Source organism: Streptopelia decaocto (assembly GCF_964273445.1).
Source record: "Streptopelia decaocto genome assembly, chromosome: 4".
Taxonomy (NCBI): Eukaryota; Metazoa; Chordata; class Aves; order Columbiformes; family Columbidae; genus Streptopelia; species Streptopelia decaocto.
In genome coordinates this window covers 46909485-46922358 of record NC_138658.1, presented here as the reverse complement: position 1 = coordinate 46922358, position 12874 = coordinate 46909485, and the positions used below count along the sequence as shown (strand labels likewise).

The window sequence follows — 12874 nt, the reverse complement described above, 5'->3', positions numbered from 1 at the left end:
GGCGGTGACGAAGCCTGCGTGTCGCCGTGGGGGCGGGGCGCTGCCGCTCGGCCGCGGGGCGGGCGGAGGCGGTGCCGCCGCGCGCATGCGTGAGGGCGCGAGGCCGGGGTGCGGAGCCGCCGGTGCCCCGCGCCCGCCGGGCGCTGCCGCGGGAGGATGAACTGGCTGTTCCCCCTCGCCAAGAGCGGCGGCTCCGGCTCGCCCGCCGCGCCGCTGCCCGCCCGCACCAGCCTCCAGCAGCAGAAGCAGCGGCAGATCGAGTCCCTGCGCGGCGCCCACGCCTCGTGAGTGGCCGCGGCTGGGCCTGGGGCGGGGGAGGGGGGCGGCCCGTGCCGCCTGACGCGGGACCGGCGCCGCCCGGAGCCCCGGTTGGGGCCGCGCCTCGGGACGTGGCGTGTGTCCCCGCACGCACACCCAGGGACGTGATTGCGCCCCGTCCGCTCCCGGTGCGGCCCGGCTGCAGCCCAGGCCGGGCGGGAGCGGCCCCGGGGCAGGGGCGCGGGTGCGCGGCTGGAGGACAGCGGGGAGCAGGCCCGCGGAGGGGAGAAACCCGTGTGGGCGGCGCGGCGGGAGGCTGCACCTGGGAACCGAAAGCGAGATTTGCTGCCGGGGGGGCGGGGCGTTCCCGGTGGCCGGGTGTTTGTCCGTGTGGCCTGCCCGGGCCATTGGGCGAGATTGCCGTGCCGGAAAGTCAGCTAAACGATGTAATGGGTTTTAAGGTCTAGGAGGAGCTAGGGGTTGCGTGTGCTGGAATAAAGTGGTTGTAGGAGCATATTTCTTTAAAAGTTAAGAATAAGACGTACGGTATGAAGGAGCCATGTCTCTCTTGTTAGCAGTAGCAGGCCTACTGGCTTTACATACTGTTTTTCTGAGGCATAGTGCTAACTTGCTGATAACTGACAGTTCCTCAGTAACTTGTTTAGGTGCTCACTGGAGGCAGGTGTTTTTTTTCCTGTTCAACAACCACACTTTTTAGAGCTAAACACTTTCCTTTATCCTGTGATACTCTAGCTTTTCAGTATGCTGATCAGTTTTGCCTGTTCATCTTTTAAAAGGAGATCCACACTTTATATATTTCAAGTTATATTTTCTGTGAACATGTAGGCATTCATTCTTCCCAGGATGTCTGTTGAAGTAGAATGACAGAAGCCTCCAAAAGTGATCCAGACAAAATATAATATTTTCAGTTATGTCAGACTGAGGCTTGGAGTGGAAGAGGAACTGATTTTATTTCTAAGTTTGATAACTGGAGTTCACTCGCTACCCTAATGTTTTGAATTATCACACAGTAGACATAAGTATGACAGCATTACTAAGTACTGTTGCTTGCTTAAACTTTAATCTGCTCAGAGCCATTTTCGCAAATGTTTTTGAAGGATGGATTACTTTACTAAGGAGCTGTCTCCATGAGTATGCGGCAGCTTATCTAACTAGAAGTTTTTGTTGGACTGGCCTTACTTAGCCTTTTATTTCTACCATTTTTTTCTCTACTAGGGAGGTGAGCTTACCCCAAGTTAAGTCCTCAGAAAAGGTGATTGGTTTTTGTCAAGGTCAGCTCACTGAACTGTTTTACTACCTGCTGTGCAGGCACCACTTCAAGTATATGCAGAGAGGGAAGGGGCAGTGCAGGCAGGAATGGAGATAAGAAGTGGGGAGGTGGTAGCTGATCAAATGTAACTTTCAACAATGTGAACTGGCCTGCCTGATCTCTCTTGAGGATAGGTGTAAAAAAAAAAAGGTGAATGAAGGAGTGCATTCTGGCAAAGCATAACGTTTTCATAATGGATTCTTATTACCAAATAAATCTGAATAACTCTGCCTTGAATTCTGTGCTTCTAAAAAAAGTGTTTGTAGTTGGTGGAAGTTGTGAAAAGGGTTTTTTTTTGGGGGGGGGGGGAGGGGCAGGTAGGACTAGTGTGCTTGCTTGTGGACTCCACACCAGCACAAATCTTTAGGACAGGAATACACAGGAAGCATTGCAACAACATTGTTTCCTAGGCCATAATTAAATGAATGCTGTTCTAATGTGTTTGGGGTTTTTTGTCTGATCAGTATATTTTATTGTTCGTTTATGCATATCCCAGTTGCTCCTTCCTGAAATACTCAAAATTCTGTGCATGGTGTGGTTTCCAAAGTTATGTAAGTTTGGTTGGTCTTCGTAGGTAATAAAAGCCCAGGTATATGTGATCTTAATTTCATTGCAGTAGTTAGTCTTCCTGTTCAGGATCCCTCACAAGTTGGGAGCTTGAAATAAAGTTTTTATGTTTAAAAAACAGTTTTCTTACATTTGCTGTTGTTCTAGACAAAGTTAAGAACATGCCATTTTTCCAGCGTACCCATTCCCAATTGGGGAAGGGACAACTAAGTTTATTGGTTCAAGGTTTTGCCCAAAGGAGGTTATAACAGTTTGGATACCTCAGTGAGATTCTGGATTTCTTGTTTCTCTCTCTCTGTTGTCCTCTTCCTCCACAGCTCCTATAGGTTGTGCGTGTCAGTAGAATATAATTATATACCCTTCTCAGAAGGATTTTGTAGCAGGCTATTAAAATGAGTGACAGATGATTACAGGGCAGGAATGTGCATGAGAGATTCCAAGGAGAATCCTTCAGTTAAGAATGAGGAGGTGGTGATTTCATTTTGTTTTAAAGCACTAAATTGACTTGAGTTCTCTGGTGCTGAGGATGCCCGAGAGTTTCTTCAAACACTGTGTGATTTCACAGCAATAGAACAGATTCTGAGTTGTCTGCGAGAGGAATAAGGCTGCACTGCAGAAAGCAAGATGTGTAGCAAGATTTGTGTCTTAGTCCGTTTATTGCTGAAATTCTGAAAGCTAAAGTTTTAAATTCTGTATGCAAATAATGCTTTGGAGGGATACAAAACACTCCTAGCAGTACATCTAACACACATTTGCAGGTAATATGTTTTGGGTGTTTTTGAGGAAGTAATTGTCCAGAGTATGCCTGGTGATGGATGGATGGATGAAGGGACATTTCTGAAGCTGGGTACAGAGAGGCTTTCTGGGAACACCCAGTGCCATTATTCCCAATTGGAGCTGTGTTCCCGCCCTTTATAAGGGAGCCTTAGAGGGATGAGGGAGAAGAATATTCTTAACAAGGTGCAGGCAGGAAAAGTACTTGGAAGAGGAACTAGTCTGCTTTTCAAGTGTGTTTTGATTGAGGCATTATAAGATGAAGACTATTTTCTGCCCTGCTTTCTCTCCCAGTCCCAGCTTAGGTATGTTCATTTTGTCTGGAAATTCTGCTTCTGAGCTAAGTCTTCTACTCCTCCTCTTTCTCCACATTCTTTATGATGCCATCTTTCGAAACTGTCTTGCTGTGCATACAGATTGCAGAGTGCTTTGAGTGTTGAAATCAACTTCCTGTTAAAGCAGCTGATTGAAAGATGTTTCTCAAGAACTTACCTGTTACAAGAGGAGCAAATTTGGATTCAGGCACACTGGATTTCATTAGATACACGTTTCTTCACTCAATGCTTTTGGAGGTGTCTGTGTCTTGAGTGTCACTGGATTACACAGCTTTACATTCTTGCAAGTAGCTCTTCTCCAGATATTCTTGAAAATATCTGTGCAAGTGCATAGAACTTGGTCCACGTGGAAAAAAACAACTGTTAAATAGTAAGCTAATCTATTAAGGAAGATCTAGTGTAATGTATATTTTAAATACTGATCTGTAGGCAGTGTTGCAGAGCAATACTTGTGAACCAGGTGTAGTATAGCGCCTTGGCAAAGTAAATCGTTTATCAGATAAAATCAGTATATAAAAAAATTGCTGATATTGTGTCTTAAGTTAAGCCAGTAAGTAGAGAAAAATAAGTTGAGATCGTTGTCAAATCAGTCGGTAGCACAATTTTTCTGCCTTTATTTCCATTGCTTGTGATCATGTATGAGGTTTTAAAGTTGAATCTAATATTTTTTACATTAATCTTGGTATTCAGTATAGCATTCTGAAGCATATTGACTCACTCCAGCACTTTAAATTTTATTCTTACAAGGCTTGTCAATGCTAAACTAAATACAAAAGTCTGAGGTCATGCCTTTTTTTTTAGACTTTAGAGTGTTATATTGACTATGAATTGGATATTAACAATTTCTTCTTTGACAGCATTACAGAAATTCAGAAAGATGTGGAATATCGACTGCCGTTCACTGTAAACAACTTGACAATTAATATTAACATGTAAGTAGAGTGAGATATCTCTACGCACATCTTGAAAATAAAAAGTGTTCGCGGAAAAAAGTAGTAATAGAACATAAATGGCTCCCAATTCATAACTAATTTCAGGAACTATAACCTTCGCATGCACAAATCTTGCATTAGTAGTTGTGCTGATATGAGTGAAAGTAGTTCTGTACAAGATGCAGATGCTCAGCTGACAGCAAAACTATATTTTGCTGTGCTCAGCTCCTAAGATATCTGTGTGGTTTTAGTTGAAGGTAAATAGGAGAAAACACTTGAGGGTTTCTGATGACTTTGAATCCCCTGCAGACGAAAAAATAAACTTAACTAGTAATTTATTAATCTGCTGTAATTCCTTGTACTAACTCTTACCCCAGTGAAGCTTCTGGATCATAACTTGAGTGATTTATTGTAACTTTTCGTATGCGCTTACTTTGAGGAGTGCTTTTGCTCTCGCAAATATTGGTGATATTCTGTGTACAAGTTTTCTATTGCTTTAGCCTGATAACTTGCCTTTCTTGCAGGTTACACTACATTGTCTTTGTAGTAATAGCATTTGTATTAGAAAATATTCTTGTTATGCTACAGTTTTTTCTTTATTCCTGGACATAATTGCTTCATTGTTATACTACAGTTTTGCCCACTAAATGCTCTCTTCAATTCTGTGGAAGTCTAGTATTCTAATCTGTCTGACTTCTAATTTTGTAACTGATAATCCTCTTGTATGCTTCACTCTGTATTTCTCCATAACTCTTCTCATAGAAAAGTAAGTTTATGTACTTAATAGTACTTTTTCTCTGCGTAAGAAGGCTTCTTATGCAAACTTTATGATATGTAGCTGTAGTAATGATGGTTCTTGTATTTGCAGCTTGCTTCCACCTCAGTTTCCTCAGGAAAAACCGGTCATCAGTGTTTTTCCACCTGTGAGACATCATTTAGTGGACAAGCAGGGAGTATATGTGACCAGTCCGTTAATAAGTAATGTATGTATAATTTTTAGCTTCCTATATATCTACTGTTGATAGCAATTTTAATACATGTCATACTATATTATTGCTAATACTTCTGGTAATAAAAAGCAGGGATCTGGAAACAAAAATTCACTGGTGTTCAGTATACGACTAATTTTTTTTAACTGCTACCATTACTGAGTTTGGTATTCCATTTATCTAAAATTATTTTAAATTATGATGGCTTAGAAAGTTCCTTTCACTTTTATTCTAAGTACCGATAGCACAGTTCTTGTTTCTCTACAGCTATTCCAATTAAGAGAGAAGGATTCTTTAAGATTGTTCTGTAACATAGTTCTTTTTATTGTAATCCTGTTAAAAAGTTGTAAAGGTTTTAGCTCTAATATGCAGGATTTTAATATGCTGGGGTTTGGGTGGTTTTGTTTTGTTTTCTCTGCCAACAAGGATGTGGTAGGGGTTTTTTTGTTTGTAGAGTGGTGTTATGACTTTTTTAGAATGCAATTAGTGATGCTTTTTTTCTCAGACTTAAATCTTGATTTTTTTTTTTCTCTTTTTTTTTGGCCCCCAATGTAACTTGGTAACTAAGGTGGATTTTTTTTGTTTTTCATCAGAAATGTTATACTTCATTGATTCTCCATTGTTAATGGAACATATAAAATGCTTGTAGTTTCTGTTCAGTTTTGGGTATCTTTATAACTTTATTTGGAGCTTGTGTAAGTACAGTTTACATTAGCTGATATGTCTCTGAAATAGCTTACAGCACTGTTATGTTGATATAATACATAGTCAAATTCAGCGTGTTTTGAAACTGTTGGAATCCAGGAATAATTTTTCTCCTACATCTTGCTGCTTTAAGTTTTTTGAGTTTTTGTTTTGTTTTTATCAGTTTACAATGCACTCAGATCTTGGAAAAATCATTCAAAGTTTACTGGATGAGTTTTGGAAGAATCCTCCAGTTCTGGCTCCTAGCTCAACATCGTTTCCATAGTAAGTATCTATTAACATAATGAATGGAGTTATGTGTATTAACTTACATTTTTTAAAAAGAGATAAAACCAAATATTAGGAGGGCAGAAACAGGAGTAATGTAGCGGATGACTTGGGAGACATAGATTTCCCACACTTGCACAATTTCGTGCTTGATGGCATGATTGTTTTGACAAGAAACACTAGGATTCTTCAGAGTTACTGTATCAACATGCTGATATAACTTCTATTTTGTTGAAAAAGAATAAATATTTACGTTATCAGGTGAAATCTTGAATTTGCTATACATCATGATTTGAGCGGTCATGTTTCCTTATATTCTGTTCATGATCTCCCAGGCTTAGAAGCAGCTTCTCTTGCACAGTTGTGCAACAGAAATTGTGCAATTTAAATAATTGTATTAAATATGCAAAAGTGGTCTGAGACATTACAGCTTTATCAGTACAACTATGGTTCTTGTGGCTGACAATACTGGGTTTAGATGCAGCTGCAGTTGGGAATTTAAAAAAAAATCACTCATATTCTTTAGAAGTAGTTATGTGTGTGTTGCTCAAGCTCTTACATGCTATACTATTAGTAACAATTAATGTGTGACATGGGCGCATTCCTAAGGACTTTTAGATGGAAACAATTTAAATTTGTGCTCATAAATTTTTGAGATGTAGTTTTCTTATAATTGAGAGTGTGAGTGCATTTGGCTGCTTTACAATAATATAGTTTAATGGAGTTGTACATTATGTTAGAGTATAAGACATAAAATAGACTTACTGTGTTGGAAGTAAGTGAGAACAGAAAATGCAAAGTTTATGATGTTTTAAAAATTCAATATTATGTCTTTGTATATGGTCTAGTAATTATAACTCAAACTATTAGAAATGCGCTGTAAACAGTAGGTTGCTCATGGTCATGTCTTGTTTGTTTCTTTGGTTTTAGCCTTTTCAACAAACCAGCTGGAATGCCTCCTTATGCTCCTCAGGGGTTTCCGTTTCTTCCTCCATACCCACCTCAAGAAACTAATAGAACAATGGCAGCTGTGCCAGTTGCTGAAGCAGTTCCTTCGAGCTACACTGCAGACAAGCCTGCTGCTCCCTCTTACGGCTTGATTGCTGATCTGCCACTGCCTGTTCCGACGGCAGAAGCCGTGCTTCAGGTCTGTGCACTGAGTTTTGCTGCTTAAGCTTTTGGACTCAGTATAATTTCCCTCAGGGCTGCACAGGGCATTGCTCATGCTAGGAAAATGAAACTTTTATTCTGGCTTTGATTGAAAGTTTTTTAGAATGAACTTGGAGTCAGAGCAACAAGTTAATCTTTCTGAGTTTTAGTGAAACTAGTGCTACGCTAAGTATCTTTGAATATACTTATACATAGTGCAGCTGTGACTGTTTCTCCAGCCAGAGAAAATGAGATCCTTTTCTCTATATGGGATTTCCTGCCCAGAACCTATCAGGTGAGAACAATGTGCAGTCTCAAGCCTTTATGTGTAGAGTATTTATTTCTTGGCTTCGTGCTTCAAATAGCTTCTCTTCGGGGTTATTGTATGTGTGTACTTACAAACTCCCTCTCACTGATGCACTCGGAGGATTTTTTTGAATATTCTCCAAGAACTTTACATCTAAATGTTTAGTCTTTAATCAAATCTTGTCTCTAGAAACAAAAGCCTTCTTCATCTTGAAAGGCACTTTTCTTGTTTTATAGAATTAAAAATTTCTGCCTTCTGTGAAGACAGACTTTTTTTTTTTCCTTGCCCAGGAAGTTTTTTTGCAAGGGATTATAGGTTTAAAAACCACATGAGGGAGATCAATATGTCAATCTTTTTCTCTCTTCTAACTTCCCTGAGTTAAACTGCTCCCATGTGTTTCCTGGGTCATCTACCTGTTGTCAAAAGGAGGACATAGCAAAACAGTATTATTTTCCTCCAAAATTGACTCGTCTTTTATGACACACCTTCCCAAACATCCCCAAGTATTTCGTTGCCATGGTTGAGTTATCTTCTGTTCAGTAACTAGTGCTACTACTACTTAGTGCTTTCCTGCTTTTGTTGTTACTGGCAAATACTCATCTGGTTTTGGGTTAATCAGGTTAAATAACAAGAAATTTCTCTTCAAAAATCTAAGCTTTTCTAAACTTCCATTTAGGTTGGCCAGAATGGATGTACTTACAAGATGCCTGATGTTCCTGATACCTTTCCAGAACTCTCAGAACTGAGGTAAATTTTCAGAAGGTAGCAAAACCTTCCATAGCCATTAAAAGGCAATTACTGCTGGTCTGTATTTGCTTTTTCTCAAAAGTCTGTATGCATCACTGAAAGGTTTTTGTAGAAATTGTAAGTAGGAGAACTACCTCTTACCAAAAGTGTAGAGCCAGCCTTGTGTTCAAATGTGGTGCTTATTTAGGGTTTTCTCAGCAGGAACAATACTTTAGGATTCAACACCAGGAAAAAGTGCATTTATTTTTACTTTTTCTAACTACCAGTGTTCTGCTGTCTTCTGGGGCCCTACCAGGGACTTGATTTCTACTAATACACTAAGCGTAACTTTTGAAGGAGGAAAGAGGACAGGGAAATGGATTTGAAAATGGTTTGCAAATAGACTACTTGGTGAGCAGCTCACCACAGGTAAGGGGGTTTGGCTTAGATAAATCCAGGTGGAAAATGTGCCAGCTGTCCCAGTGAAAATCACTTCCACATCTACATACTTCACATACATATTATACAAAGATTTGCATCAAAAGCATATCTTGTTACAATTTAAAAAAAAAAATATTGGTTATTGTTCCCAGCAATTTGCTCAGATCTAATGAGATGGCCTCCTTGATCAGTTATCTGAGATTAAATAGGTGACATATTACCTGTTAATTCTGAAAGACTTTTAGGAGATTGATTTCTTTCTGATCTCCTATCTTCATGGTAGTGTCATAGTTCAGTGAGTTTTCAGTCTGTCCTTGCAAAAAGGAAAAGACCTTTGGCAAGAATGACTTCTGGCTTTGTTTGTTTGTTTCCCTTGACACCTTCTTAAGAGCCTGTTTAATTTAGCTAAATCAGCTGTAAATCCTAGCAGCATCCTTATTATGTAGCAGACAATTAGGAGGTTTGGGGGGGGAAGTACAATTTGTTTGTTTAAACAAAACTTTCTAAACAAGTTGGGTCCTTCCAGGAAGACTGGTTTAAAATTCCATGATTATTCTGTTGGTAAAGTCACAAGCAGCATTCCAGCTGTGCTGAGGAGCTCTACTGGGCATGGGTGGCACTGTCTGGGTAGCCTGGGGAGAAGGACTGAGAGCAGCTGGGTGGGTGTCTGGTAGCTGGCCAAGGTCAATCTGTTACAGTAGCATTAAAAAAACACTTTATAGGCAAGTAAGCCTTGAAATGAGAGATACTTTTTAACACACTGCTTTTTAAGCTTACTGCTGCAGAAAAATTAGTGGTCAAGTGTCATGTATCTGTTAAGTCCCAATGAATGCCTCAAACTTTTGACTTTTGGCAGAAATGAGTTACTCTACACGGAGTATTTGCTGTTAGCTTTAAATCTGCTTTCTTTCTGTTTGAATGTAGTATATCACAGCTGACCAATATGAATGAGCAAGAGGAAATGTTACTGGAACAATTTGTGACTCTACCACAACTGAAGCAAGTCATTACTGATAGAGCTGAGTTAGTGAAAAGCATTGAGGAGCTGGCAAGTAAGATGTCAAAACATTAGCATCTGTGGCTGTGTTCTGTTATACAAACTGAATCCTTTTAAAAAGTAGTAATAGTGACTTTATTTTACAGAAAAAAACTTGTTGCTGGAGCCTAGTCTTGAGGCAAAAAGACAGATGGTCTTGGATAAAGTAAGTGAACAATAAAATCTTTTTCAGAAATAGTAATTGTAATATTCTGTTTTTTTCAGGAGTAAAACATTCATTTTTGTCTTACAGTATGAGCAACTCACACAGATGAAAGCAGCCTTTGAAAAAAAGATGCAAAGACAGCATGAACTTAGTGAGGTATAATCAATCTCTATATCATATTATCCTTTAAGAATACTTCACTAAAACTGAAGTTGTGATTTGTATCTTTATCCATAAAGAACAGTCTCTTGGTTGAGCTCTAGTTTTGTATGAAATAGATTCACATCAGGTTTGAAATAAAATGGGATGAAGTACCAAACAGTTTGAAAGCAAAACAGTGTTATGACTGCACAACTGTGGTTTTGGGTTGGGTGTTTTTTTTGACGCTAGAACAGAAGCCAAGTTGGAAGAAGGGAGTGTGATGAGCATTTAGAGCTGTTCTTAAGTACAACCCTGGGTTGAATCCTTTCCAATTTAACAAGTTATGCTGTTTCTTGGAAGTGAAGCTTCATCTAGGCACTTAAGCTTTTATGTAATAGTGTTGTTCTATTTCATATATCCCATATTTATATAGTCACTTAATTTTCTTCTTGGAAATGTAGGTTTTAGTGGACAGTTTAATATCACATAAGAGTTTTTATTTTCTTAGAGTTGCAGTCCAAGTGCTCTGCAAGCAAGACTTAAAGTAGCTGCTCATGAAGCTGAAGAGGAATCTGACACTATTGCAGAAGACTTCTTGGAAGGCAAAACAGAAATAGATGACTTTCTTAGTAGTTTCATGGAAAAGAGAACGGTATGTAATATACAAGTCATTCTAATCTGAGAGATATACAACACATAGTGAATGAATTTAAGACTTAGAGTTTGAGCAGTCCTGCGATACAGAACAGTGCTTCAGTAAGCTCCAACAAAAGAAAAATACATCTCTAAGTGGCTTCAGTCTATTTAAAATACAATCTGCATTCTGAAGGCACATATTTTAAAGACAGGACTGCAAAGGTCTCATGCATTAGACCCGAGTCCCATGTGGTTGCAGATATTTTTGTGCCACTTTCTTCTATGTCCTATATAGGTATCAGAAAGATAGATACTTGGATAATTTTAAATTTGGTAAGTTGACATAGAATGACATATTAAGCAACCTTAATGTTCAATTTATTAAACTTGTTAAACTAATTATTCTGTTGATACCTATCACCAAAGAAGTAACTGAAGTTCAAAGGCCACCATTCTTGCTCATACTGTGACAAGAGAACTTACCAGTCTTGTACCTTTCTTTAAAGATGTGTAATAAATGCATTTCTCTTGTAAGAGGTTGTGGGTGGAATATGTTATCAATATAGACAGTTGTTCAGCTAGAAGCTTGGAAGGAGGGTGGTTCTCAGGGTTTTCCTTTTTAAAAGAGCTAAATCATTGAAGAGAAACTGTAGTATGCGTTATAAAAAATTATTTTCAGAACTCTTTCTTCCTATGTCTTGTTTTGTAGCTCTGCCACTGTAGACGAGCCAAAGAGGAAAAACTTCAACAGGCAATAGCAATGCACAGCCAATTTCATGCTCCGCTATAGGTAAATTGCTGGTTCAATATTTGTGGTGATTTTTTTTTTTTTTTTTAATAATTTACATCGTTGTCACCCACTTAGGAATTGCCAACTGCAAATGGATTTGTTACAATACTTAGTGTTCTAACAATGCTTTCTGTGGAAATCAAGTATGTACTGCATCTGTTGTTGGTTGTATTTGAAACATAACTTCTGAAGGAATTAAAAATTTCTAATTATGGAAATTTGTCTTTACAGACTTCCTGCAAACTACACCTGCCAAGAGAATGAGTGAAAAACCCAGTGAAGCACACTTTTTAATGACTATTATTTGCAAATAAGCATTTCATCTTATGTGCTTGTATTTATAGAAGAAATTGTATACAGAGTTCGGATGGTTTTTGTACAAATTAGAATGTCTCTTTATATTCTCATTGTACTCAAGAATCCTTCTATTGCAATCTTTGCACTAATTTCCTGTATTTATTGTTGATAGTTCTTACTATATTTAAGTTCCTGCTGCTATACTCCATTCTTCAGAGATTAAATATCTAAACATGTAATTTTGACTAGCTTTTTACATTTTTTTATAAAAACATAATTCATATCTTTTGTATTTTGAACTTTACACATAGATTTGGCTTGATCTATGGAAGAGTTTGAGATAAATGAAGATAGGGCTTTGGAAACTGAAGAAGTTCATAATCTGAGATGGACAATGGATTCACGAGCTGTTGTTTCTTGAAGCCAAAATGTTTAAGAACAAGAATTTTTACTTTTAAGTAATAATACAAAACTAAGTATAGCCTGTATTGTGTTTTGAGGAAGTAGATTTGCATTAAGCAAAGGGTATGTTGGAACAAATTACATGGGAATCAGAATAAATGATCTCTGCATAGGTTTGGTATGTTTCTTGGTAGCACTGATGCACTTGATTTCAGATGTGGCTTGATACCTACCACTGTAATTAAAAACAATTTTCATGAAACAATTTCATTTTCATATGTTTTTACTTAAAGGAGAAATAATCAGGTCACCTGCCAGTTTCTGTTTTATGCAATATGAATATCTTCGTCATGCAAGGAACTCAAAAGCACTTTACAAAAATTAGTTCTCTATGAAGTAGCAGTTATTTTTTCCTAATTTTAAGGAACAAAGAAACTAATTTAGCTGGGGTTTCACAGTGTGTTATGTTAAGGTCAGTGATAGAATTTGGATGCAAGACTTAATTCTGCCTTTGAATCTCTGAATCTTACCTCAGGTGAGCTGACTTTTTTTTAGGATGGGGATATATCTACTGAGAATGAATAGGACCAAGTCCAGTATTCTATAGGAGAAAAATACCACTTCTA

The 12874-nt window shown here is 38.5% G+C and overlaps 1 protein-coding gene across 1 annotated transcript; it reads left to right on the top strand.

Annotated features, from left to right (window-relative positions):
• Nucleotides 1-56: 56 nt before the first annotated feature.
• VPS37A (VPS37A subunit of ESCRT-I) lies at nt 57-12085 on the top strand. Its single transcript, XM_082050700.1, has 12 exons — nt 57-284; nt 4122-4196; nt 5065-5179; nt 6054-6154; nt 7088-7304; nt 8290-8360; nt 9705-9832; nt 9924-9982; nt 10070-10138; nt 10632-10775; nt 11469-11549; nt 11781-12085. The coding sequence occupies exons 1-11, from the start codon at nt 157-159 to the stop codon at nt 11547-11549; spliced, it is 1188 nt and encodes a 395-aa protein (XP_081906826.1). The 5' UTR covers nt 57-156; the 3' UTR covers nt 11781-12085.
• Nucleotides 12086-12874: the final 789 nt, after the last annotated feature.